The 27,610-nt window shown below is 50.8% G+C and overlaps 2 protein-coding genes across 10 annotated transcripts in view; one reads left to right on the top strand and one right to left on the bottom strand.

Moving 5' to 3' along the window:
* Nucleotides 1–10,124, bottom strand: part of ATP6V0A1 (ATPase H+ transporting V0 subunit a1) — a 38,742-nt gene extending 28,618 nt beyond the window's left edge. For 5 of the 9 annotated variants that reach the window (XM_027664851.1, XM_027664856.1, XM_027664855.1 and 2 more), the window contains exons 1-9: nucleotides 10,050–10,092; nucleotides 9,783–9,925; nucleotides 9,546–9,624; nucleotides 9,182–9,279; nucleotides 8,501–8,629; nucleotides 4,287–4,390; nucleotides 3,356–3,482; nucleotides 1,888–1,970; nucleotides 1,184–1,277 (exon numbers count right to left, since the gene is read on the bottom strand). In XM_027664851.1, the coding sequence (XP_027520652.1) occupies nucleotides 1,184–1,277; nucleotides 1,888–1,970; nucleotides 3,356–3,482; nucleotides 4,287–4,390; nucleotides 8,501–8,629; nucleotides 9,182–9,279; nucleotides 9,546–9,624; nucleotides 9,783–9,899 (831 nt within the window). In that variant the 5' untranslated portion in view covers nucleotides 9,900–9,925; nucleotides 10,050–10,092. Of the gene's footprint in view, nucleotides 1–1,183; nucleotides 1,278–1,887; nucleotides 1,971–3,355; nucleotides 3,483–4,286; nucleotides 4,391–8,500; nucleotides 8,630–9,181; nucleotides 9,280–9,545; nucleotides 9,625–9,782; nucleotides 10,008–10,045 lie in introns of those variants that run through there. The other 4 variants (XM_027664853.1, XM_027664854.1, XM_027664850.1 and 1 more) reach the window with 3 other exon arrangements.
* A 2,220-nt stretch (nucleotides 10,125–12,344) lies between these two features.
* On the top strand, nucleotides 12,345–27,346 carry CAVIN1 (caveolae associated protein 1). Its single transcript, XM_027664833.1, has 2 exons — nucleotides 12,345–13,002; nucleotides 25,309–27,346. Exons 1-2 carry the CDS (start codon nucleotides 12,583–12,585, stop codon nucleotides 25,972–25,974), a joined length of 1,086 nt encoding a protein of 361 aa, XP_027520634.1. The 5' UTR covers nucleotides 12,345–12,582; the 3' UTR covers nucleotides 25,975–27,346.
* The last annotated feature ends 264 nt before the right edge of the window (nucleotides 27,347–27,610 follow it).

Here is a 27,610-nt window from a genome sequence, read left to right as displayed (position 1 = left end):
CCCATGCCTGAAGTCCATGCTGTAATCCCCATGTTAATTAGTTCTGCTAAAGGGCCTGAACACTTTTTCCAGGGATGCTTTCTGATTACTTTCCTCCTCCAGCCCCAAGGTCAGTGGTTGTTTCAAACAATGGACTATGCCAAGGTCACAGGGAAAAATTACACCTCCACCCAGGTTAAAAGAGCAGAGAAGAGCTCTGCAAGTGAGGGGTTTGCTGCTTTGTGAAAACACACAAACTACCCTGAAAAACTTGTTTACTGAAGGGAAAAGGAGAAAGTGCTTCCTACTGAGGCTGTTTTCCAACTGGAACATATAGAACTCAGGCCAAGTCAGATTTCCAGAGTGGAAAGTCTTAGACTGCAGGGAAAGTGAGGACACAGAGCACATGCAGCTTTGAATCCTCCTAGTTACATTGGTTCTGAGTTCTTCTCTACTTTCAAATTGCTGAACAGCCATGCTACACAACTCCCACCTTGAGACAGTTTCTGTATCAAATAAGCAGGCCAAATTCAACTCTTTTTCCTTTCAATTTCTAACATAGTCTTAATTTTTGCCTCAAATCCCTTAAATCCTTCTGCATTTTTACATACTGCCTTTCTTCCTTGAAGCAAGCACCAGGTATCTCAGAACTGGCACCCAGGAGATCTGGGTGCTGATTACTTTTTACCAACACTCAGGCTGCTGCACAAGAGATTAGTTGTAAAGCAGAAGCTCTTCAGGACAGCACAACGTGAAAATATGAAGACAGGCAGAAAAAAGAAGAGCTAAGTTAATGTTAGCATTGTTATCTCAGCTTGGAAAAACGTTTAAATGTTTTCAAAGTACTTGCAGATGAAACAATTACACAACATGCTCTCAGAGCCTTAGCACACAGGATCTCCTCACACACACATGTTCCTCTTTGCTCCCTGGTATGGAGTTCCCTGTACTTGTATAGCATGAACTGCTCAGCCCTACAGGAAGATCAAACCACCCCCTTCCAAACCCTGACACAGAAACAACTGAGCAGTCTCCAACCATCTCTCTTGCACTGTTGAGCTGCTGCTCTCAAGCTACCTGGAGCTGAAAACAAGGTCATCTAATAGGGCCAAAATTCCTCCTGTTTTAATAGGATCCAGAGAAGTTTTCAACCATATCACTAAATAAAAGAAGAAAGAAAGGGCATTGACCCCAGTTATTTTACCATCTGAAGATCATCAATTCTGGTGTTGACACCAGAAGCCATTTCCTTCCGCTCCTGGGGTGTTTCTGGGCATGGGTAGAGGGAGGCCCGAAACCTGGAAGACAGGGAAGCACTTCAGTGACAGAGATGGAAAGAAGATCAATTGGTCAGGGCTGAGCCTGAGCTCGGAAATAAAGTCAGAAGCACCTTAAGAGAAGTTTCTGATCAGCAGAGACTGCCAAGCAGAGCTCCAGGCTCTAAATCACTGGAGTGCATAAGTTTGCTTTAGGTCAAAACAGAAGCTGTGCTAAAGAAAACAGAAGTGAGAGAGAATCCTCTGTTCCCTGTGCTCCCAGTGTCTCAGGGCACTGTCACGAGGCTGGCCAGCCAGTGCAGGGGAATGCTGTCTAGCAGCAGCTGCTGCAAGAAGCACTCACTGTTGTCTCCCCTGTGAGAACATCCCACTGATATCCCACCAGGTCTGTCCCAGAGTTCAATACCCCCTTTGTTTTGGCATTCCCTAGCACAGCAGTTGTATACTTTGAGCATTACAGGCTGTGGAATGGCAAGTTTGACTATAAAATATGTTTCAGCTACTTATGGCACATTTCATTTGCTGTCAAAATATGTGCTCCTGCAGCCACTGTGAAATAAGGAGTTGAGAAATATCAAGTCATGTCAATGTTAAAATAATTGAGAGCTGCCCAGCTGTCAGACTTTCATACCCTTCACAGATCTTCTTGACTCTGTTCTTCAGCTGGTCACCTTGGAAGAAGATGATAAACACAGACTTGTGCACATAATCCCCCTAGAACAGAGGAAAGAATTGTAGAAATTAGCATGATAGCTAACTGACAGAGTTCTCCTCTTCCTTCCACTGAGTCTGTACATCAGAGCTCAGATGTGCACAGTGGGTCAAGAATGTACCTGAGTAACACTGAAACAGTCACAAGGAGAGCGATTTTCTCAGCCTCAGTACAGAATACCTGCATTGTATCTGTGTTTACTGAAGTAAAATGTCCCAGATAATCCATTATCGATTCTATGCAATACAATAAAAGGGAAAACCTGGGAAGATCTCCAAAAATAATGGAGATGCAATGAAATATTTATCTGCACTCAGTGCAGTCAGCTCATCTACAGAATCAAGCCAAAAGCTACAGAGTGAATGAAGATAAGACGAAGGGGAGTTTAACCACTCCCTTCCCAGGGAGGCCGGCGGCACATTCCTTGCACAGCTGTGTCCGTGGGGGTAGCCAGGGCCCCTTTCCTGCATTTGTTGACAAGTTATTGTTCTACCTTACTTAGGAAATTTTAACATAATGTTTCAGGAATAATTACATTAGGTGTAACCTCAATTTAAGGAAGTTCTGCACAATAAGAACAAAGTCTCTCCGAGCAGACAGATGATTCCACAGGTCAGCTACCAGTGGTCGGAGGGACAAGGGAACACATCAGCCTTTTGTGAGAAAGAGAGGTGTTACTGAACTTCACCTCCTGGGTCTGTGTTCCAGGGAAGCCCCCATGCAGACCCCACACAACCTTTATTGGTTAAGAGCAAGGGTTCCCCAAGTTTGGGAAGTGCCCACTGGTTTGAGTGCAGAGGACACTGGTTGTAAACCAGGCCCAATCACAATGTTTACCTTTCTATCTTTACTAAATTTATATATATAAATTTTATAATTATATAATATATAATTTTATATAATTTACTAAATTATTTCCATTTTTACTAAAGCCAACAGTTCTCAGGTGGATGTTTAAATTATCGAGCAGCAAATTAAGAAAAAAGGAAAAGTCCAAGTTCAGAGTGAATGAACTTCAGATGGGACACACTGCCTGTGTCCTAAAGAGCCTCTTCCAAGGAGGATCACCAGTCATACAGAACTGTGTACACACAGGAGCTGCACTTGTAGTTTGGGCTAGAGAAGTCACTAGGACCTGCTGCAGTCCATGTTTTGAGTTGCTTTCCCCTTTTCAACAGCACTGCCCATCCAGCCTGCTATTTTTGTTTCACTAAAAAGGGAAAACATTTGTCGCTGAAGCTCAGAGGCTGCAGTAGGTGCCGGGAAGGGACGTGACCCAAACGTTTGCTGCAGGGAGCTCAGAGGGACACGGGCTTCCATCTACAGACCCACAGCTGTTACACATCTGAGGCTTCGTGCTGCTGCTGCACCCGACAGTCCCTGTTACCGTGACGGGATCCTCCAGCGGGTTCTCGATCTCGGCCTGGCGCAGGAACACGTTCCCGCGGCACACGCGCCACAACATGCGCTCGAACGTGGGGATGCGCTCGCGGTTGATCACGCCAGCCACGAACCTGCCAGGGGACAGACAGCACAGACGTGAGGGCTGCACCCAAACCACCCCAGAGCCTCACACACACCACGCCGTGGCGACTGGGGGGGGGTCAGCATCGCATTTGAGAGCTACAGAAAGCTTGTTTTAACATTAGTTCTTTAAGTGGAACGGAAGGTCCTCTAAAAATACGGAGGTAACACACAACAAACCAACTGCACAGGCTTGTTTTTTAACACAATGAAATCTTTTTTTTTTTTTAAATAAACCACTGCTTATAGAAGAAACAAATGCATTTAGATATACAGTTTCTAGGCTCCATTTCCCAGGGGTTCTGGTACATTGGCTGCAAGGGTCAGAGCAGCCACGGCTGCCAGTGATTGTGCCCTGGGCTCATGCTAAAGACCTCACCAGCCCAAACACCCACAACCAGACAAAGAATTACACACACACAAGGAAGCCTGGAAGCAGCCGATAAAGAGGATATAGAACTATGCACTTATTTCAGAGCATTATGTGCTCATGGTAGTTACAACTTCCAACAAAGCTGTGAGAGTTCAGAAGGTCTCAAAAACAACCAGACAGATTTACATGGAACAAACTGGGATAATTCACTGGTGCAGAGAAACATGTGAAGCACAATCATGAACTGGGAAGTTAATGTAGGCAGGACAAGAGCAGAGAGCAACAGCTGGTTTTAGATCAATTTTCATCTGCTTGGGGGGGGAAAGTTCCACAGCTGTGATCAAATCATTGCTGATTCCACAGGCTCATAATCCCTATTCCAACAACCCCAATGCCAGGTCATAGCCCAAACTGCCATTACCCAAGTCGGAGTGGGGCACCTCTTCCCATCTCACTCGGCTCCAGCAGTGAAGAGGATTCTTCCAACAGGTCTGGATCCGCCATCTGCTGATGATGCAATTCAGCCTGAATTCACAAATCAATTAATATCTAATGAAACCAGTTAGTGGCATGCAGGGAATGAGGAGCCAGGAGACAGCTGGGGGAGACGAAGAAAGAAAAGAAGGAAGAAAAGAAAGAACAAACATAAGACCGCAAAAAGAGGAACGAGGTGACAGAAAAGACAGCAAGAATTACACATGGAAGGAGAAAAACAAGAGGAAAAGTGAAATGGCTCAGCAGGGCTTCCATACAAGAAAGGTTTGAGGATTGTTGCAACAAAGGGGTTGGGGGATATATAAGTCTGAAGAAAGGCAGAATTAAAAAAAAAATTTCAAGTCTTAAGTACAAGTGATGTTCCCAAGAACCATTTTTAATGGCACAAACCAGAGAAACACACTTGACTTTCATATTTCCCCAGATATTAAATTAATTTATCCTTATTCACCATACGTCTCACAACCAGACACACCAGATGGGTTGCTTAGGGCAGGCTGGTGATGTGGCTCTTGGACAGCCAAGTGTTAAAACAGGACAGTTTTACACTGTCCCTCATTGCAACTCATTTGCATGCTAAAATTCTTAGGAATACAGCTTGTAAGTGTCAGCAATTCAGGTCATGGATGCTCAAATGACATCACTCTTAATGCACCGTCTTCACACTTGTTCAACCCCGCCTCACACTTAGTTTTACCTCTGCAGCTTATATAATGAAATGCCAAAAATTACAGCTCCTGAGTACGACCAGAGGGCCCAAGTCTACCCTCTGTGGTACACAGGAGGTCTTCCCCATAGAGCCATCAAGGGAAGTTGCTGAAACACAGTGGAAGACCCAAGGCCACGCCAGATGCACCAAGTGCAGCCTTGCAAAAGTGCAGTGACTCAGCCCCAGCTTCTCTATTTGGGCCACAGTTGCGTCAGAGTTTTAGTGAAAACGTCTCCAACACTTTACTTGTTTGGTAAATAAAAGTGTTTGCCATATACAAGAGTTTTTGCAAGGCTGACACCCGATGCAGCTCAATTGCCTGTACAAACACTGGCTGCAGCTTACCCACATCACACAAGGGAGGGAGCCCTTCATTCAGCTTGAAAAAGGCAACACAAGGAACTCCTGGTCCTTTCAACTTTAAGGCAACTTGTTGCAACATCAAAAACTGAATGAAAATTTTGCTTCATAGAGGACACAACCAAAATAAGAAAGTTTGGTACCCCAAAAAGAAACACACAGACCAAACATCCTGGTGATTGTTTGACATCTCAATTTCAGGACACCGAAGAACACTAAGTTACAATTTAAAGAGGCTTGTATTGTATTTACAGTCATCAAGACACTGTCTGATAATTTTTTGTGAAGTGTACCACGTTTTAGCAGATGAAACATGAAAAAGGAAGGACAGCACACATGACAACTGTCCGCCCCACCTGAGAGAATTTGTTATAAATTTTTAACGTTACCTTGGTCCCTTTGGGCTATGTGTCCTATATTCAGGACAAGTCCTGCTTAGAGGGGATGGAATTACAAAACAAAACAGTTTAGAATAAATGTAGGTTAAACCAGTTTTACTAAAATATTGAGACTGTGCAAATGGAAGAACTATCCAGCTCCAACGCAGGAAAACAGGGTTCTGGGAAATTTACTTTGAATATGAGTTTTTGCCAGCACCAAATAAAATGTCAGAGTTCTTGTGGAGTGTTTTTACTACATCAGGTCATTCAGGATTGGAACTCCCCTACATTTCCATGCCAGTAATCAAGAAGCAGAGCTTTCCCTATTGAACATTTTTAAATTGCTTATTGTTCCCCTGATCAGTACCCAGATCAGCACCCTTAATCTCAAAAGTGGTTCATTTTCCCCATTTCTTGATTCCAGTCCTGCCCTGTAACAGCTCTGGATGCCCAACACAACTCAATACAATTCAAGCCCCTTCCAGGTCACAAAGAGAACAAAAATCAGTGTTCACAAGAACTTAAAAGGATTCATGTCACCATCTAACAATTAACCCAGAGCCAGACAGAAGTGACAGATGCAAAGCAGACAGAGAAAAGCAGATGGCAGAAGAGTTAGAGGGAGGAGGAGGGGACTGCATGCCATTAACCGTTACTTTTCCAGTCTTCTTTTACGCTCACACTCAAGGAAAAGCTCTCAGAGAAATCTCTCCAGCTCATACTGTTCTTCTTAAGCAAAGACAAGAAGACTGAGAAAAGGAGCATAATCATCAACATGGTGTGTTGGAACAAGAAATGGCTTCTTGGGCTGGAATGGTCACAGGAACAACAGGGGAACATCTTGCCACCCACCCTCCCCCCGTGCTCAAACTCCGGAGAGGGAACACCAAGCATGAAGGAATTTGGAGAGCCAGCCATTTCTTGTGCAACTCATTACTATGAATAACACAATCTTAATTACCACTCATTGAAGTCTTCAAGTGTTGAAGGTGCTGAGCAGTCTGGGGAAAGGGAGCATTGGCCACTCTGGGATGGTGAGCAGAAGCACCAGGCACATGCCCTGGGCTGCTCAGGGCTCTCACTTGCCTGTTTGCTGAGCACAGTGTGAACTGAGACAGGTTTAAACTGTCCACACTTATGTTCTACTGAACATCACCCATGAGCTGTTCAGCTTGCTTTCACATAGAGCAGCACATGTTATTTGGCATATTTTATTACTAGAGAAAACCTTATCAAAGAGGAGCAGAACATATCTAAGCTCTCTGTGGCTGGTTCATGTAAGGCTGCCATGAGCTCCCTTCCGTGGGTGACCTGACATGGACTGTTTAGAAAATTGATTTTCATCTTTAAACTTAGTATGATCAAACTGCACTTGAAGAAAAGCAGTGGGCAGCTCTCACCAGAGAGGACAGTAATTAACAAAGCCAGGCTGGACGGGGCTTGGAGCAACCTGGTCTAGTGGAAGGTGTCCCTGCCCATGGCAGGGGGTGGAAGGGGAGGAGCTCTAAGGTCTCTCCCAATCCAAACTAGTTTGGGATTCATTCTTGATATAAAAGTGCTCAGCACCAGCTGTACCTGATTTTACTTAATACTCAGAACAGGCAGTAGCACCTTAACACAGCAAAGTAATAGATTATCAGGGTAATACAAGTGTCCTTTGGACAAACTGGAAGTGAACATTCAACACTCGAAGACGACGGTTTTTTTGTACTGAAATCAACCCCACGACCCATCAACCCTCACACCAGCAGCAGTATCTGTGTCAGCAGTGACTACGACTGGTGGTGGCACAGGACCAACCTTAGTGCCTGAACAGGCAGCATCTTGTGCCAAAACACCAAAAAACAAACTGTTAGATCAAGGGCCTGAGTGTGCAGGAGCCCAGCTCCGCTCGACGACAGCCCTCGTAAACACCAGGAGCCACTTCTGTCAAGAACTCTTTGATCAAATCCTGGAATCAGAGGAAACAGGACAACTACTCGGCAAAAACGTGTCCTGAAAAACACACAGGAGCTCTCTGGGAAGACTGCCTAGACAAGGAAGGGTTGTGTCTTCTCCCAAGCAGGATTTATGTCGGTGCCATGAATGACATCGGAGAAGATCCTCTCAGATCCAGTGAAAGCTGCCAGTTCCTGGCCCAGCTGATAATTAACAAAATGTCAAAGACTTTATATGGCAGCTTTGCTCCAGAACTGACCTCTGAAACCTTCAGGGTTTGATCAAAGGCTCAATCAATTAATTAATCTATTACTTCAGAGGACTTTATATTATGACCTTGATTAGTCTCCACATAACAGTTCAAAGGCTGAAGACAAATTCAGCTTGATTGTAACTCCTCTGCACGTGCACCAGAGACTCCAACCTACTTGGGACAGTATGCATTGTAGCACCAAATTTTGGGGCTGTTGATGTGCTTTAAAAAATGTTCATGTCTTAACTATTTTACACAATTTTTAAACAAAGCACTGCTTAACTAGAACAAACCCAAACCAGCATTGTAGGAGGTAAATCATGGGTAGCTGTGTGTTCTGCATGAAAAATGGAAAACAATTTGAGAAGCTTTCTTAAACAAAGCATAAAATGATGCTGCTACCCAAAACAGCAACTGAAATATATCTGAGAACAAAAATGGTAATTTCTAGGAGAAGAACCAGCTCCCCAAGTGTTAAACACCCCCCCCGGTATTCTGACCTCATCAAAAAACTGCTGAGTTTTACGCAGTATAAATTTTAATTCTGTCAGCTCCAAGAAGTTTTTCTTCAGAGCCTCCTGGTTGGTGTTGATTTCTTTAAGCTCGTTTTCAATTTTCTCAAAGTTTGCCTGCAAGACGTGAAAAAGAGAAAGAAAAGGGACTTAAAGCAATTCGATAAATAAGTGCTGTTCAGTCTGGCAACACAGGGAAGAAGATGAGATACTTCACATCCCCACCTAATTTCTATGGAATTACAGGTGTGTCTCCACAGTGCTGTGGCACAGATCCAGATTTGCCACATTCTTTTCAGGCAACTGCAGACTTCTCACCCTCAGCCCAGTCCTTTATGGACTGGATTGATGCAGTTTCTTCAAATCATTAAAACCCTCATAAACTTTATGACCCACCACCATAAATCATGTAGTTCCAGCAGGTTTTGGCTCATTTCGACAGTGAAATCCTTATTAAGTGCTTTCACTTCTGCTTGGATAAACACAGAAGCAGCACAGTGTCGTGAGTCACACCCAGCCCGTGTGAGGTGGCAGAACCACATCCAGGGCCAGCTGGGGACTGAGCCAATGCCCCTCTGCTGCTGAGCTCTGCAGGCATCGACCCATAAGGACAATTTTCCCTGTTTCCATTCTGAGTGAAACACTAGTTGAGTCTTAACACATCATTACCTCCAGGTCAATCATGTCACGTGGAAAAGGCACCTCTGGGTTTTCGCCAGTGTCCATGATAGGAATATTAGCTTTTTTAATCTCCTTCTCCACAAACCCTGGGGAGACAGCATTGACAGTGTTAACCACAGACAGCCCAGTGTCACCCCAACCTGCACCTGGCCCCATCAGCAGCTGACAGTCCTTTCACCTCCTATTCCAAGACTGACTTGGTCAGAGTTACCTTTCCAGGAGGTGAATCCCGTGCCCTCACCCCTCTCTGCTCTGTTCCTAACGCTGCTCTGCAGCTTCTGCGTGCCTTGATTGGCTTATCAGCAAAAACTGCAGACTCAGAGCCCCATCAGCCCCATCAGGGGGAACGTACGGAGCTTGCGGTCCATCTCCTCACACCTCCGGACCTCATTGACGAATTTTCGGTGGAACACGTTCACATCGGGGTTCAGCTGCGGGGAGAGACGCGGGGTCAGCGTCCCCCCCGCCGCCCGGGGGGGTTCGGCGCTGCGGACACGGGGGCGGGGGCGGGTGGGGCTCCCGATCCCGCGGGGCTCCCGGGGGGTCCCGATCCCCCCCCCCGTCCGCCCGGGTCCGCGGGGACACTCACGTCGCGGAACTGGACTTTGCCCAGCTCTCCCAGCTCGCTGACACAGCAGTACGCGGCCTCGGACTGCAGGAACAGCTGGGCCAGGGTCATCTCCTCGCTGCGGAACAGCTCCCCCATGGCGGCACCGCTCCCGCCGCGGCCTCTGCGGACAACGGCCGTGAGAACCGGGCCGGGGGCAGCGACCGGGGCCTCCCCGCCGACCCGTCACGGCCCGGCGATCCCCAAACCGTCCCGTCCCGTTCCCCGCTCCCCGTTCCCGGTACCCGCCGCCGCCGCCGCTCCCGCTGCCCCGCGCCGGGACCGCCCGTGACGTCACCGCGTGCGCGCCGCGGCGTCACGCGCACGTCTCCTGGCGACGGCGCGCGGAGGGACCCGCCCCGGAAGTGACGAAGGGAGGGGGCGGGAGGGGGCGGGTTCGGGCCACAATAGCGATGACGTCAGTATCTTGTTATGTGACGTCATCTGTGATATAGTGACGCCGCGTGTATATCGATGACGCCACGGGGAGCGTGCATAAGGCTGTGACCTGGCCTCTCCTCTCTCCCTCCCCCGGGAGAGGCCCCCAGCAGGGACAGCGAGGGCAAGGAGCAGCCCCAGGGCCCTTCGGGGTACACGGGGAGCAGCTGGGGCTGCTCTGCTGGGACAGATCGACCCCGAGCAGAGGCTCCAGAGTGCAGGCTGCAGATTCCCACCCATTGGCTGCTCCTGGGATGTCCTGTGGCTGAAGTGGGGTTAATCCAAACATAAGAAATGACTGCCAGTGTCCCAGCCTGGGGTGATCACTGTGGGCATGGGGGCACCATGAGGGGCACTTCTCGCTGAGCCCCAGGGACAGAGGTAAATCCCTACCCTGTCACTTTATCTAGTTCTAACCAGACTGACCTATTCGGGCAGATTTTCAATTATTCCCAAATGGAGACCCAAAGGCACAGAGATGTGCTGGAGTCACACGTGGATGACAGGCCCAGGAGGAGCTCTGCTCCAGGGGCACCCTGTCCTGTACCTGAAGCCCCATGCAGGTGCCTGTGGAAGCCCACCCTGGAGCACACCCAGGGACAAACAGCCACTGGCTGCCAGCACTGAGGGTGTTCTCATGGAGCTGACTCATAAGCAGCAAACACTGGAAATAAATGCTCTGGAAAAAGGTCCCTTCAGGAAAGAACAGGTCATAAAAAGTAGCCTATTTTTCCTAGGTGGCATAATGGCTATTGTGGGGGCACAGGACACAATTCCCTGATTCCAGAGCCGCCAGGCCTGGGTCAGTGGGGAGGGTGAGCAGTCACAGGGCAGGGAAAGTGCTGACTGCCATAAGCATTCATGGTGAACAATGTCCCTCTGTGGGATGCCCTGGGTTTCCCAGCCTGTGTGTCAGGATGGGTCATTTGTACCAGGCTGCCTTGGGCATTTCCTGGTATTTGCCAACTGATCTGGGAGGAGCCCGGGGCTCTCGGGCATTCCTGGTATTTGCCAGCTGGTGGCAAAGGGCAAGGGTGGCCTTGGCCCCTCGAGAGGCAGGAGGTTCGGAGGATGAATTACTGTTGTCAAGGCTACAGGACGAGGGAAACTGCCACCTTCCCAGTGTGCCCACAGCCCTTTCCAGTGAGCCTCCAGCCCAGCAGCAGAGTGCAGGCCAGCGGGTGCTCTGTGGCAGCACTATACATGGGAGCTGGGTTCCCTCTGGTTGAGCCTACTCCAGGGACAGTGAAGGATTTGTCCCAGAGTCACTCCCAGAATCTGAATTTTCCTTCTCCGCATTCTTGGTGTGTTCCTGCTGGGTTGTTGCACACCTTGGGGTGGCACCTACTATGTGTCTCCCTGTTCTGAATCAGTTAGGGTTTTTACCACTAAAGCCACAGGTAGCCCACTGTATTTGGGCTTTGCTTTCAAGCACAGCTTTGCATGGTGTGCGCTGCAATGGGTCCCACATCTAAAGTCCAGTGACTGTATCTGTCAATGGCTTGAAGATTGCAGAGCTGAGAGAGTTCCTCTGAGGAGAATGCCCATCTGCCTCCCTTCTGGACTGCATTATCCTTCTCCTGTGCTAAACCTGTGTGGAGACGTGGTGCACTTTGCACGCACTGTGTACACCTATCGTACATTCACAGTTGGGGGGGGTATTGTTATGAACCAGATGTTTTTGTGCCAGAACTACTGAATCCAAATTGTAGCATTTCTTTAAAATATTGAAAAATCATGCTTTCATAGTCCTGAGGAAAAAAACCCCAAGCCTTACTACTGGCAACAGGTCTGCATTTTCCAGCTGAACTTCAGCGCATGCAGTTGTTTAAATCAGCCTTCAATGCACACAGCTGTGCCCAGATGGGGCTGCTCGCTTCCCACTCTTCCCAGCAGCTTCCCGAGCCATTTACTTGAGGATTTTGTTTTTTCCTCTTGTTACTTACAGCGCCTTTAGACTGAGGGGCGGCAGCAGTTCCAGAGCTTTGCATTCCTGGCTGAGCTGTGCCTGTGTTTGCATGCAGAGCCATCGCCTCCCCTCCAACTATTTTAATCATTTCAAAAGGGTGGGTCAGCAGGCATTTGGCAGCGGCTTCTTTTCTATAGCTGAGGTGGAGTCAGCCAATGACCTGCAAGCCTGGAAAATTTTGCAGGGCAGTTCCACTGGACGGCTGTGCGGAGCTGTGCCATTTGAATTTCAGCACAGACACTCACTCACTGCGCTCTCCATTCCTGGCGCGTCTCCCAGCGCGGAGTTTAGCTGAGGCTCGGGCTCAGTTTTCCCTGCTCTCTCCCTGCAGTGACAGCTTCTCCGGGCTCCGTGAGCCAGGACTCCCGAGCGACCATGGAGGACACCACCTTGCAAATCATCGAGCCACCCACTGTCTCCGAGACCTCGGAGGAGCAGGCGCCCGAGGAGCCCATCAAATCAGACCAGATCAACGGCGTGATGGTGCTGACCCTGCTGGACAAGATCATTGGAGCGGTGGATCAGATCCAGCTGACCCAAACACAGCTGGAGGAGAGACAGCAAGAGATGGATAGCGCAGTGACCAGCATCCAGGGAGAGCTGACCAAGCTGACCAAGGCCCACACCACCACCAGCAACACCGTCAACAAGATGCTGGAGAAGGTGCGCAAGGTGAGCGTCAATGTGAAGACGGTGCGGCAGAACCTGGAGAAGCAAGCTGGGCAGATCAAGAAGCTGGAGGCCAATGAAGCGGAGCTCCTGAAACGCAGGAACTTCAAAGTCATGATCTACCAGGTAAGGAACTGTTTCACAGTGTCTTTGCATCCTGTTAGCGGCTGTTTTCTTTGCTGAGGGTCCTGTCATGCTGCATGGCCGGTCCAGTCCTCTCCCAAACTCCCTGCACTGTCTGGCAGTTCAGGCTGAGGCGGGTCCCCCCGTAGCTTTCTCATTTGTGGTTTAACATTTTCTGTGTGTCCTAAGACAAAGCTTGACAGAGTTGTCCCACTTAACGGGAATTTTAATGCAGATAGGAAGCAAGGCCCTAAGCACTCACTGCAATGGGCCAGAAGGATCAAAATAACCCGATTTTACTGCTTAGCTCAACAAAGTACAAGTGTGTTCTGGGATCTGGAAGGGGGTTTTATAAATCCATCTGCAACGTCTCTTCTACCAAGAGACACCATGTGCATGGCTACGTGGAGAGCGATAGCATTTCAGATTTGTGACATGCATCTGATAACAAGTGACAGTAACCCTGGCTCGGGGTTAATCCCACCCGCCAGGGCAGATAGAGCTGTCAGAGAAAATCCAGACCGGTCCCCTGAGCTCGGCAGCACTCAGGGTGTGAGCCTGGGACTTTGCCGTGGGTTTGTACAATTCCCACCTTCTTCCTGCTGCATCCTGCAAGCCTTGATCCTTCTCGTTGTCTGGTTTCAGTAACAGCTTTGGTTTGCTTGATGTTCTCCCCCCCCCATGCTAAGCGTTGGAGTTTTCCTTTTATATTAAACAAGGAGAGAGAGAGGAGCACGGTTCTGTCAGGTTTCCTGCCTGCAGTTAGTTTTCCGTGTCAGAGCAAACTCTTCTATTGGGCCACAGGAGAAAAGCGAGTGAAACAGTTAATGATTCAGTTGGAAGCCTCTGAGTTAATAATAGCCAGCGCCAGGGACAAATAGAGAAGCATCGAATGCTGATCATGGGAAGAGAGAAAAAAAAAGCAAAATAAAAGGGAGAATGGTCCTTGCAATGGGGTTTGAGGGAGAGCAGCTCATGACAAGAGTCAGTGATTGGAGATATACAGGGCTTATGGGACTCCCTGGTTCAGAACTTGAGCATTTCTAGTTTTATTGTGGCTGAAAGGCTGAAATACTCAAGCCTGTTTAGATCATACGGGAAACCTGACCAGTTATAGACAGATATACATGTGTGTATTAATTACAAGCCCTTTGTGTCAATCTATCTATGGAAAAATAAGATAGAACTTTAAATGTACTGCAGAAGCAAAACCATTGCAAAATGAGAGGAGGGAAGGGAATTGTTTAACATTCCGTGTGGGTTATGGAGATAGGTGGGAAGTTAGCAGAGTTCAAGGTCCTTGGGAAGCATCGCGAACATCGACAGGTTGGCTTTTGGTGAGCTGCTTGTGTTGGTTTGCACTGGCATATGGATATTGAGCAGAGTTTCTCTTTGAATATGAAAAAACAATCCTGCTTCTGAGGGCTCAGGGCCTGCCCTTGCTGCTGTGCTGAGGACAGAGCAGCCTTGGAGCGAGTTGGTTGGCAAGGGAGTGCGGCAGGGACTTGGTAATCATGGAGATTGTAGTGAAAAAAGTTATTTGTAATTTGGAACAACTTCCCAGAATGGAATGTAGCGTGATTTGAATGTGAGGTCGCAGAGCACAAGTAAGGAATTCTCCAGGTTTGCTCCATGTGAAATGGAGCCATTTGTGCCCTCGTGAACATCCCGGCACTTCTGCAGGAGCAGACTCGGCCCCAGTGGGAAAGGACCCGGCACTGGGATCCCCCCTGGGAGGTTAAATGAGGAATTCACTGTGCTTTCCTAATGGTGTCTATGGCTAAAAACAAATAATTACAACATAATTCTCTTCTAATTCAGTGTTTCACTTCTCAGACCCCCTACTCACCCATCAAAGTGACTGTTGGGTACGTTACTGGTCATGTAATTAATTCTGCTGTGCTGAGCACATTATTGCTCCTCTCTGACTCAGGGAAAGCTGTTGCGCCACGCTGGGAGTGACTCCTATGTGTTTTCCATTGCTGTAGCTAAAAGTGCAAGGACTTATTAGCCTTTTCTTTTGGAGAAGAAGAGAGAAACTCATTTTAAGAGAAGTAAAATATTCCAGAATCCCAGCGGTGGCTGTTTTCAGGCAACAGAGCTGAGCAGAGCAGGAGTCATGCTCTGTAGGAATTCGATATCGCACAGTTCTGTGGTCAAAGAGATAAAGGAGGTAAAGATAAATTAGTTCTTTGCTGGTTAATGATGTTTGATTATTCTCTCAGCACTATGTCCTGAAGCTCCAGCAGTTGTGGAGGGACTATTTCAGGAGTGCAAATCAGACCTTTTGCACCCTGGGAGGGGAGGTCAGACTGCCTGTGAGAGCTGTGTTTTCCTCGTTGTAGATTAGGAGGAAATTGAAGTAAAATTTTATTCAGGGAAAGCCTGACCTGTGGAATGATCCTGAGCATAACTGTCAGGGTAGTTTCAGACTTTGGGGGAGAAAATGCTGAGCTGGAAATCAGTCCCATGTCCTGGCTAAGCTGAGGTGTTGAGCAGAATGTTTACGGGTGTCACTCGCAGTCTTGTCCGTGTGCACATTTTCTCACTTGCTCACCCTCTCAGAAACACTTCCAGCTGATTTTGCCAGAAGCTGGTCTGATTTCTACCGAGTTGAAAGAGTTTTTGTATCGACTTAATGTAGGGAATTAGGTCGATTCTTGAGAATAAAATTTGAAAAAAACAACCCCCCTCCAAATTGCCCCATCTTTCTGTTTTGAAAACTTGCAGACCCAAAGCAAGTGGCCGAGCTTTGATGGTCCACTGTGTATGCAGACATTCAGTGCAGAACATGCCTTCCTAAAAAGTCTGATAGTGAGTGTCTGCACTGCTCAGCAGCCCCTGGGAACAGAGCTCAGAGCTCCTCAGAGCTTCCTTTGTGCCTCTGGCCCGGGTTCCCATCTTTCAGAGAAACCAGGACGCCAACAAATTTGGTGAGAATGGCTGCTAATAAAAACAAATTGAAGTGACTTCATCCCAAATCTCCTGTTTTTAGGATCCTGAATCTGAGTCTGGTTACTGCAGTTCATGGTTAAATAATGGATGTCCTGTGCAGCTACTGCCCTGAAACCAGACTTAGGGCCGCGTTCACTCTGAGAGCGGCACGTGGCAGCTTACGTAAGCCCAGCATTTTCCTCCAAACAGTTTTTGACAATCAAACTTATTCCTGCGAATGTCAGAGGCTGACTTTCTTACAGCTGGGCAAACCCTTGCAGCACTCAGCGTACACACGGAGTATTGAATTTCTAAAGTGTGCCGGTCCTTTATTTTGAGGCTCGTGTGGGCGCCGAGCTCTGGTTGCTCTGGCTCAGGATGTGCAGTGTTTTTTGTTGGGAAGAGCAGCTTTTGTCCGAGGGGTGCTCCCCACACTGTCTGATTTGGGGGCTCCTGTGGGGCTCCTCTGTGCCTCAGGGGGCTCTGACAGCCACTCTGAGCTGTGGGAGATGTGGATTTCCATGGGAAGGGCCGGGCAGTCAGGAGAGCAGGGTGGGACCCACATCCCAGCCGTGCAGTGTGCGGGGTGGGTATGGCTGGGCGAGGGAATATAAATAGCCCAGCCTGGCTTTGTGCTCTGCGTGGGCCTTATACGGATGGGAGCAGCAACACTGCACATTTTGGGCAGGGGAGATGGATTTCAAACCCACACATTAATGTGACAGGTTAGGAGGTCAGGCCTGAATTGCCTCATTTTTGGGACTGTGCTCCTCAGAAGAGAGGGGCTCAAGGGGCTTAGGAGGAGTAGAGGGCAGGAAGCCCAGGGTGTACAAGCCCACTGCCCAGGGCTGCAGCCTTTTTCCACTGCCTAAACAGAACAGCAGCTGCCCCGAGCTATGGTTTTGTTTGAAAGTAATCATTCAGAAACAAAACCAGGGTGAGAGCCAGCAAAACCTGCAGGCCTGAGGGGCAGCCTGGGTCAGTGACGTGCCTGGGGTTCAGTGGAGCTTGCCCAGCTACCAGTGTTACAGAGTAAATAGGAAGTTGCAAAGCAATTTGGATGACAGCACTGGGATAGGCACGGGCACCAGGCACCCACAGGGCACTTTTCCTGCAAGAGCAGCTGGCTCTGTGTGCCCGGGAGTTCTCTGTGCTGGAACGTCTGTCCCTCTTCCCAGTGGGGCACTGCAGGGATTTGCATTGCAGCAGCCAGTGGGTTTTGTAATTATTTTCTGATAATATTTTAAAATAAAAAGCTGGTTTCACTTTGCTGTGAATCCAATCCAAAGCAGCTCCTTTCAGTGCAGGTTCCCCCTCCATTGCAGGAGCACCACGTGAACATCCTGATGTGCCAAAAATCCTGCATATTCTCTGCATATTACTGAGTTATTAGAGTCTCAAGATAATAATTCACAGGAGCCTTAAAAAAAGTCAGGATGCTAATACCTCCGACTTCCAGGATTTTTCTTAGTGCAGATTACCAGTCTTTCTACCAAAAGACAACCCTAGAGCATGGATTTCTCTCTTGCAGCCTGGTATCAACTGCATTAATATTTCCTTGCTCAGCTATTATTTATAAGCAGTTGGTGCCAGGCCTGTTTGCTTTGCTGAAATCCTTTCAGCATTATAGTTACAGACTGAGCTGCGCAGCCATGAATTGTCTTGGAGCAAAGGGCCAGAGGCTGCCCAGCCATTGGGATGGAGTTAGATTGGATGAGTAGTGGCTCATGAAAACAAATCCCAAGGTAATATACCTCCTGATCACATATTCCTCCCTCAGGCCTCTCTTGTGCACGGCCTGGAAAGCACAGCAATGACTCATAAACTATTCAGCAACAGGCTTAGCCCTCTTTTAGCCTGTTTGGGATTGTCCTCTCTATTCTGCAGGATCTCCTACAACTTACAGAGCACCTGAAGAATCATGGGTCCACTGTCCAGCTGCAAGATAAGACAAAGACCAGAAACAAAATGCTCAGTGTCAGTGAGGGAAAATCAAATATTTAGAATAAAAAGTCTCAGGATGTTTAGTCTTCAGCTTTATGTGAGGATGCAAATGTCAGTGTCTGCAAATCATCTGTAATGAAAACCCATCTTTGCTGCTTTGCTGTTCAGAAGCAGCTCTGGAGTCATCAATCAGCTCAGACAGGTTTATCCGGGAGGAGCAGATCTGAGAGCAAAGCCAGTGGTACAAATAGACTGATAATGGCATCAAAACTTTTCAATGCTGTCAGAGGAGGAAAAAAAAAGAGTCTTTTCACTTTCAATCTATTTACTTCTCTGTTTCCTACAGCCCTGCCTCTCTTCTGACTCACTGTAGGCAAAAGCATTTTTCCAAGCACAGCCTCCTCCTCTCCCTGCCATCCCTGCCTTTCTTTGCACCAGCTCCGGTGCCAGTACCAGGCTGCTGCTTCTCACAGCTGATGAAGCAGATCCAGATTTTCGGGTATGTCTTCCAGGACACAGAGTAACCAGACACGACTGATAGAAAGAAGTGCCAGGCAGATTGCACAACACCTGGAATTACGGAGGATGGGAGGACTCTGCTAGTCAGGGAGATGCCACTTGAGAATGCACTACCTATTCCTCTAACATTTACCCAATCCCAACCTGGTTTGCTCCCCCCCCCACTCCCTATTTTGGATATTTCCCTTTCTCTCAGCAGTATTCCTTGGTGACTTAGTGCAGGACTCAGAAGCCTCCTCTCTAAGGCTCGAGGTTTCTCTTTTCATGAACCTCTTGGCACTGCTGGAGACAAAATCTGTCCAACCCTTGGAACCCAGAGTCAAGGCCATGCCTGACTGCTGTGTCACTGGGTATGGACGTCTGGGAGCTGCTGGGAATTGTCCAGCGCTGGTTTAGGGTAAGGTCAGTACGTGACAAAACCAGCCTATGGAATTGCAACCGGCTGTTTTGATCTCCACAGCCTCTGCACTTGAATTAGTAAGCACAGTAAACACCAGCTTTTTTTTCATGATCTTATACATACAAGCAAACTCTGCATTCAGCTATGCCACAGCAATGGGAGACACATCCCCAACAGCCAACACTGAATCCTTGTGACTGTGAACAGTCTGGCTCTGTGGCAGCGTTCAGTGTGAACGTGCCTGAACCCACAGAAGGGATCCTATATCTCCTGGGACCTGCTATGAAGCAGAGATGGACACTCCTCCTTCTCAAAGATCTTTGCTGACTGTGTTTTCTGTCAAATTTTGTTTCCTGGCTTCTCCTTTTACTAAAACGTACCCCTGTGCCTTTTCTCTCTGCCTGTTCTCATGCTAACCCGGATCACTGTTGGCGTGTTCAGATTCCCGTCGGGAGCAGGTAAGTGTTTCCATTGTGCTTCCTTTCCCCGGCCATTGAAACACAGTTTTCCTCGTCTTAGCCCGAGAAGATCCCGCGCGTGTGCCTTGAGCCTTCGCCAGGGACTGCCCTCTGAGCCCTCCCCGCGCAGCGCCAGGCCCAGGGCAGCAGAAGACACACCAGGAGGCGGCAGTTTAGGGCCTCGGCAGCGGCACCCCCCGAAGATCTCTCTGAACCTCTTCCGAAGCTCTGGGAGCTGCTGATTCTGAGCCTTTGCCTCTTGCCTGCTCGGGGCTGCCCCAGGCCCTCAGACCTACCAGGCTGATCCTGCTGCTGGCAGGACGCCTCCTGTGACTAATGCGCTTGCTGCATGCGCTGCCCTGGTTGGCGTGGGTGTGAGGAGCTGGGATTTTCCCTCCGGCATTGCGCTCCCTCTTCCATCTGGGAGGGAGGAGCTGCTCTGTGGCTTGCATGAAGGGCGAGTGGCCAGAGGCAGTTGGCTCTGCTGCTGTCTGCTGTGACTGGGCAAATCCCACCTGTTCTCAGAGGCGCTGGAAACACAGCCCTGGAACACCCACCTCCTCAGGCTTCTTGTGAGCGTTAGTTTGTGTTTGTGAAATGGTTTGAAGTTGTTTTAGATAGGTAAAAGTCAGGCAGAGAGCACAAACTGTGATGTAAACTCCCGGTGCCTTGGGCAGGCCCTGCAGAACCTCTCGTGTCTGTCCAGCCACAGCCCCTGGCATTGCTGGCTCCAAGCTGGGCCCTGCACACACTGGAGTGGTGAATTTAAGTGCTGCTCATTTAACACTTATCTCATTCCACAGGGGCCACGGTGCCCTGTTGCCTTCCTGTCATTGTGCAGCTACTGGAGAAAATGTCCCAAGCTCCAGCTGCCCTTTGGGGGTCACCCAGTGCTGTCCAGTGGGAATGGCTGCCTGGGTGGACAGGAGTATTCCAGGAGCCAGGTGATGGTGAACCCAGCCCAGGAATCAGGGTCTCTGGGGGAAGCTGCAAGGGAAACTTCTCCTTTTCAAGGAGAATGACAAGACTTAAAAAAGGGATTTCTTTTGTGATCTAGCAGGAGACTCTGATAGAAATTTTAGCCTCCACAGGAAAAGTCTGTTTCACCAAGGCACTGGAGAGGAAAGCATAGCCCCTTCTATGCAGGGCATCTGGACACCCCTGAGCTCTGCTAGGCTCTGGGTACTTCTCAGGCTTGCTGCTCTTACTCAGGAATAGCTGAATCCTCCTTCCCATGACACTGCTGGAAGGTCAGTACAGAACAGCCTCCTCTGAGGCCTGGCAGAGCAGAGCAGTTATCATGGCAACGGGAGAGCAGAATGTGTTCTCCTCTGGCAGGGCTCGACCTGACCTGGAGGGCTCTTTGCTGCCCAAGCTTCTGATCCTCCCCCAGCCTCCCCCAGGCCAGGGCCAGGATGGGCAGACAGAGGGCTGGGGCACAGGAGGGGCTGTGGGCTCCAGCTCACCCAGTGTTGGGATCAGCCTGATTTGGTCACAGTGGAGCCCGGGAATGTGAGCTGGTCATGTTCTGCACGTTATGGCTGCAAATGTCAACCAAACTCACTGTTTGTGCTGTTGCAATTGTGTAAAAATAACGGAGTGAAACGAACTGCAGATGTGATTTGCATGTGCATGTGAGAACCTTCCATTAAACCTTCCAACCAGAGACTGGAGTGGCTGGGAGTGCTGGGACTCTGTTTTTTACATGCTGACAGTAAGACCCTCTACAAGAGCAATCCAGGAGCCCTTCTCTTATTTTGGGAGTGTTCTCCAGATTTATTGGTGGCTCTGCAGCGCTGGAGGAGCCCTTTGAGGCTGGGAATGCAGCTCAGCTCTGTGTCTGCTTGGCCTTTTATACACCAGGGGAAGTGTTTACATGTGTTGTAGCAACCAGGCTGGTGTCCATGGCCGTGGGCTGCGGGTGACTCACTGCCAGGGAACTTGAAAACAATGTCAGATAAAAGCCCACTCAGGGGAGCCAGGAAGAGGCTGCAACGGGTCCAAGAGCTCTGAACTGTTTGAAGTAGAAGGACTCAGAGCAGCCCAGCACCCATCAGCTGGTAGCCAGCTGCCCTTGGGGCTGGCTGTGGGCACTGGGGGCCCTCCAGGTGCCCACAAAGTCTGCAGATAGACAGGCTGCCAGTCCCATCAGCTCTGCCAATGGCAGGGAGCTTCCTGAAGCACACCACTTCCCAGGAGGTCTGTGCTGCAGGGGCAACACACACTCCCTGTCCCCTGTCCCCATCCTGCTGCTGGGTGCAGCTCTGTGCCGTGGACAGAGTGGGACCAAAGTTTGCTGCTGCTGCTACCAAAATCTGAGAAATGTTGTTTACCCATTGTCCTTGTGCCAGCTGGATCTGAGCTATCTGAGAGGACAGAACTAGTTTGCCTCTGCTGATCGGGAGCCAGGCTTTGAACACCCCAACAGGCAGGGATGCCAAGATTCAGGCTTTTGGACTCGCCCACTTCAGGGTCAGTGTTTTCCCAGTAAAAATAGAGTGGTTGGAATGCCTGGTGTTAAAAATGTGGCTCATCTGGATGAGTCATGAGTGAAATGAAGTGCAGAGAGCGTAGTAGTGCCTTGCCCAGAGCGGAGCAGGGATTTGTGCAGCAGCCATCCATAAACCCGGGACAGTTCTTGATTGTTCCAGACAGGTCCCATTGTCCTCCACAGCTGTGTCTGCAGGCCCATCCTGCCCACACTGGGCAGCTCTGCTTCTCTGCAGGAGAAACCTCCGAGGCCAGGAGGAGGAGACCCTGCCTGAATGCAGAGGGGATGTGTGGTACATGCAAGGGATGCTCAGCAGAAGGTGCTCATCCCCATTAAGACATGCCAAAGCTGTGGTTGTTCTCACACCAGCTGTGCTGTGCCCAGGCCTGCAGAAATGGTCCCTGGATACAGCTGGGCATGGAGCCTGGGGAGTTACCCACGGCACACAGTGCTGAAAATCCTCCAGCTGTCCCCCAGCTGGTTCTCTGCTGCTTGGGTCAGCAACCAGAGTGAGGAAGAGTCAGAGGGGAAAATGCAGGAATTATACCAGACTTAAGAGAGAGAGAAGCACCATCTGAGAGCCCTGTGTGGGCTGCCCTGGCACTCAGCCCTGCGGGAGAGGGGCTGGGAGCTGGACCTGAAGGGTTTCCCAAGCACAGCTGGAGAAAAGCTCTTGGAAACAGTCCCGCGCAGGAAGGCTGGGAGGGCTGGGATCTTTATGTATGAGAAGAGCTGTGGTCCCTCTGTGCTTCTGGGCCTGAGCCATGAGGTGCCTCCTGACAGAGGCAGAGCAGAGGCTCAGGTCTGTGGGTGCCACTGGGCCGGGGCTGGGCTGTGGGGATGGAGCAGGGCCGGCAGAAGGGCAGGTGAAGTGCCTGAGTGCAGCCTGTGGGATCGTGGAGCCGGGCAGCTGCTGCTCTCTGGGTGAAACACGGAATTAGGGAGAGCTGCAGGCACCCCGACAGGGGTTGCTCCCACTGTCCCACGTACCGGGAGCTGCTGCTGGCCACGTCCTCACGGCTGTGAGAGAAGAGCTGCAGGATGCTGCCAAGGCTGGATGGGAGCATTCCTGGCACAGCCCATCTCACCATATCAGAAAATTCAGTCGGGAGCTGGATTTGCTGGTGTGACAGGAGGAAAGGTGGTTATTTATTTGGAAGATGTGGAATTTTTTCTTTCTGCAGACACATGTTCTGGAGCTCACAAGGGGCTGATAGGATCAGAATTTTCAGGATATGGCCCATTTCCAGGGACAGCTGTGCCAGGCAAGAGGGGGATGCCTTTGTTCTGGCTTATTGTGTTGCCTCAGAGGGAAGGAAGTGGCTGGAGTTCCTGATGTTCTGCTGGTGGGGCAGGGTCCCTGGGAGTCTCTGGGATTGCTCCAGCAGGTGTTGTTGTGAACAGGCTCCCTGCCTTCCCAGTGATGTGGGTTTGTTCTGGACTGACCTCACCCTCTGGAGAGCACGTCTATTGTTTTCTGCTGAAGTGGCTCATCAAATGAAGAAAACACATGTTCACCACTTCACCTTAATCTCCATAAAGTGTTTGGGACCTGAGCTGTGATCCAGAGGGTGAAGAGATTTGCCCAGGACAGTTCTCTGCCCTGAACAAAACCCAGAGCCTGCAAAAACCACAAAAAAACACAGTTCCAGCAGACTCTGTGTTTTCACCATGGACACTGTGGCCTGTGCCACCCTCACCGAGCCCATTGCTCTGTGGAGCTGGCTCGCTACTGCTCACAAAGGTTTCCCCAGATGCCTTTGTGCTTCCAGAAAGGAACAGCACCCTCCTGTGCTTGGAGAAAAATGAGAAAGCAGATGAAAGCATCTGGATGTCACCCAGGTGAAGCTGTGCTAGAGTCACGTATTCAACGAGTTGTGTCGGTTTTCCAGGGATGCAAGGGAAGGCAGGGCTGGGGACAGTGCAGTGGGCCAGGCCAGTACCTGTGTCTGCAGGGGCAGTATCCCCTCCTGCCTCCATCCAGGGGCTCAGGCCGGAGCCACAGCATGGCAGTGACTTTAGTCAGCTGGGGCAGTGGCATCATGGTGACCTTGGTCAGCCAGGGCAGTGGCCTGGCAGTGACCTTGGTCAGCAGAGGAGCAGCGGGGGCAGTGGGAGAGCGCTCGGGGCACGGATGTGTGAACGTGCTGTCCCTTCCAGCACTGCAGGAACCGGGATGTCCTGTCCCGTAGCAGTGCCAGGGATGCCCCTCCTCAGGCTGGGCCTGGCAGAATGACCATTCCCAGTGTCCTGGTTCTTGGTATCTGCAGTGCCACTGTGATATGAAGAGCACGGGAGGTGCCACAGCAAAGTCACCCTCCTGTGGCTCAGGGCAGCTCCCCAGGCTGGGGGCAGGCGAGTCACTGCTGGTGTTCCAGTGTTTGCCACACACTTTGAGCACTTGGGTTATGCCAGGGCCTATTCCTTGATTTCCCTGGGCCCTGCTCCCACCAGTGCTGCAGATCCCCGTCCTTGCTCCGTTCCTCTTCTGCCTGCCCCAGGGCTGGAAATGGCACCTGGCCATCCTGCTGCCCAGGCTCTTCTCCAAGCCTCAGCCCAGCAGCTCCATGTGCTGTGTGCCCATTCCACACACTGCCCTTCGGCTGCTGCTGGATTTTCTGGCAGCTCCCACCTGTCCCACCCAGCTCCATAGATCAAAACCGCTCGGGCAAGAAATTTCTGAGCGTGGGCTGCAGCCCTGCTGCTGTGACGCTCCGTGCAGTGATGGGCTATTTCCAGCCTGTCCTGGGATGGGAGAGGTGATTCACTGCAGCAGGGATGCATGCTATGTGCTGCTTAGATGAAAACCAATCCTGCTCCAGACCTGTGCCCCTCTCCCAGGCACATGCTTGTCCTCTGCCACTAGGATCAGAAACTTGGCTGGCCTGGGCACATGGAGAAGCTGAATGAATCCAGCCCTGTCCCGAGCAGAGCACTGTAACCTGGCAGACCGGGTCAGGGCCACTGTCTCCACCATCTCCAGATATGGGCTTGGGCAAATTCCTTAACTTACTTCCTAGAGGAGAAGTGGGAAGAATAGGGTGGCCTGCTGCATCCCAAGAGATGTCCCAGCCCCACACCTGGATTCTGCAGGCATTGGGAAAGTCTGAGTGCAGACTGGGATCAGCCAGGCCAGCGTGTGCGTGCCAGCAGTGTGGCCAGGATCCCAGCTCCAGCCATGCCTCTGCTCGAGGGGCTGTGATGGCCAGGTCCTGGGATAAAGATGAAACTGGAGGGGATGGGACTGTGGCAGGGCACAGCAGGACAGGGAAAGACTCCAGTTTCAGTGCTGGGCTGCCTTTCCCATGCTGCTGGAGTCATGGATGGGTTTGGAACCAGCCCAGAGTGTGCAGAGCTGATGCCTGAGCACAAATACAGGAGAGCCTTAAGCACATCCTCATTACAGTAACTTAGCAGGTGCACTAAGGGAGGGTGAGCCCAGGCCTGAGGCACTGGGTTTGTTAAGCCAGGTGGATGCCAAACGGCCCTGTGGGAGGGAGGCAGGGCTGGCTCCAGGGCTGGGGGGTGCGTGTGTCTCACTGGTTTGGCTCTGTGTCTTGCAGGATGAAGTGAAGCTCCCATCTAAACTGAGCATCAGTAAGTCTCTAAAGGAGGGTGAAAAGCTAGAGAAGGAAGGCGAAGGCGAGGAGGCACCTGTGGGTGAGGACCATGCAGAGGAGGACCACATCCAGCTCTCGTCAGATGAGGAGGTAGAGATTGAGGAGATTATTGAAGAGTCACGGGCAGAGCGCATCAAAAGGAGCGGCATGAAAAGGGTGGATGACTTTAAGAAGGCATTCTCAAAGGAGAAGATGGAGAAGACTAAGCTAAAGACCAAGGAAAACCTGGAGAAGACCCGCCACAACTTGGAGAAGACCCGCCATAACCTGGAGAAGAGGATGAACAAACTGGGCACCAAGATTGTGACTAATGAAAGAAGAGAGAAGATGAAGACCTCTCGGGACAAGCTGAGGAAGTCTTTCACCCCCGACCACACCATTTATGCCAGATCTAAGACAGCTGTCTACAAAGTGCCACCCTTCACTTTCCATGTCAAGAAAATAAGAGAGGGTGAGGTGGAGGTGAAAGCCACCGAGCTTGTGGAGGTTGGTGGAGAGGAGGGAGAAAACTCAGATCTGATGCGAGGGGAGAGCCCCGAGATGCACACGCTGCTGGAGATCACAGAGGAGACCGACGCGGTACTGGTGGACAAGAGCGACAGCGAGTAGGACAGGCTGCAGCATGGAAGGGTTGTGGACGACAACTGAATACGTTATCACTCACATTTTGAGCTCTCCCTGCCCTGGAGCCCCAGGGAAGTGTACACGATGCATCCTTCCTACCCTGCAGAGCCGACGCTGATCCCCTACCTGCTTGGACAAGGTGTATTTTATATTTTAGTTTTAGCACACAAACATTAGGAACACGGGATTGTTTTTCTTACACTGTTAAGTCACCCTCGGAGACCATTCCTGCTGCAGCCTTCTCACCCCACATCTCCCCTGAAGATGGACTTTGAGCGACAGGACCCTGGCCCAGCTGGAGAGTGCTGAACCCAAGATAATGACTGTACAGCTGGAAAGCTCAAGTCCTCCATAAGCAAAACCTGGCATCAAGAAAGCTTCCTGAAAGCAGCCCACCAACTCACGGACCCCCGTGCCAGGTGTGTGTCTGCCCCGCAGGCAGGAAGAACCCCAACACCCACACTGGCCACTCCTTCAGGGAGCAGAGGAACTGGGATGCAGCCAGAGCACGGGAGGGAAGAGCTGAGCTAGTCCTGTTGATGGGCAGAGCACAGCGGGGCAGTGGGTGCTGCTCCTCTCTGTGCTCCCAAGCACCGGGTGACCCAGCAGCACCTGGGGTGGCTTCCAAGGAAGCCACCCTGCAGCTGGGACTGCCCTGGGTGCCCACAGGGCATCACACAGCCAGGCCCTCTGCTGCTCCCTGCTGTGCTGAGGCTGCTGCTGCTCAGCCCCGTGCCACAGCAGGAGCAATGTGGGCTGCAGGCTCCCCTGCCCAGGTTACAGATCCAGCTGCCAGGGGCCCAGGGACTGGGCGAGTCCTCACCAGGGCAGGGAGCAGCACAGAGGTGGGGTGCTGGATCTGCTCCCTCCACACCCACGGCAGAGGGGGCAGCGGGCAGGAGGTCCATGCTCACTGCTCAAGGAGGGGGAACACACAGGGAGCGATGCCAGAGCAGCCACCACTGCCTGCAAGTAGTTTCCAGAGGGAAATGTGATGTGCTGCTGCCATGTGAGGCTCTTGACCATCAGAGAGTGGCCTTGACGCCTGTCCAGCACCAGACCTTGAGCATTTCTGAGCGTCTGCTCTCTCCAGGGGTCCCAGCACAGCTCGAGCTCATGCCCACGTCCTTTGCTTTCCTCCCTGTTTCCTGCTTTCTGCAGCTTCACTCTGTGCCCTGAGCGAGGGCAGCACACGGTGGCTCCAGGGCCCTCCTGGCTCGGCCCCCTTGGTTCTCACATACACAGCCCCCACCCCACCTTCCCCATCCTGCTCCCCCCGGCACGAGGCGGCTGCTGCTCACATAACCCAATATATAAACTTGCTTTTCCTGTAAGAATTACTTTCCTTCATATTGTCCAGTGCACCCAGCCTGTCCTGGCCCCAGGGCCCTGCCACAGCCGCCCTTCCCAGAGCAGGCATGAGGCTGGTCCAGTGTGCCAGCTGCGGGCAGCCGTGGGACACCAGAGGCTCCCAGTGTGGGGGGCACTGGCTCTGGGCTGCCCGTGGGGCGGGGGGGCAGTGGTTCCCAGTGCTGTGTGAGTCCCTTGCCTTTACAGAGCCTCCTGCAGGCCCATGAGCGGTTTTCTGGCAGGTTTTCTCTGGGCAGTGGGGCTGGGGTGG

This window comes from Corapipo altera, unplaced genomic scaffold (genome assembly GCF_003945725.1).
Source record: "Corapipo altera isolate COAL_440 unplaced genomic scaffold, ASM394572v1 142, whole genome shotgun sequence".
Taxonomy (NCBI): domain Eukaryota; kingdom Metazoa; phylum Chordata; class Aves; order Passeriformes; family Pipridae; genus Corapipo; species Corapipo altera.
The sequence above is the reverse complement of the archived record's forward strand: the minus strand, read 5'-3'. Positions and strand labels throughout refer to the sequence as shown.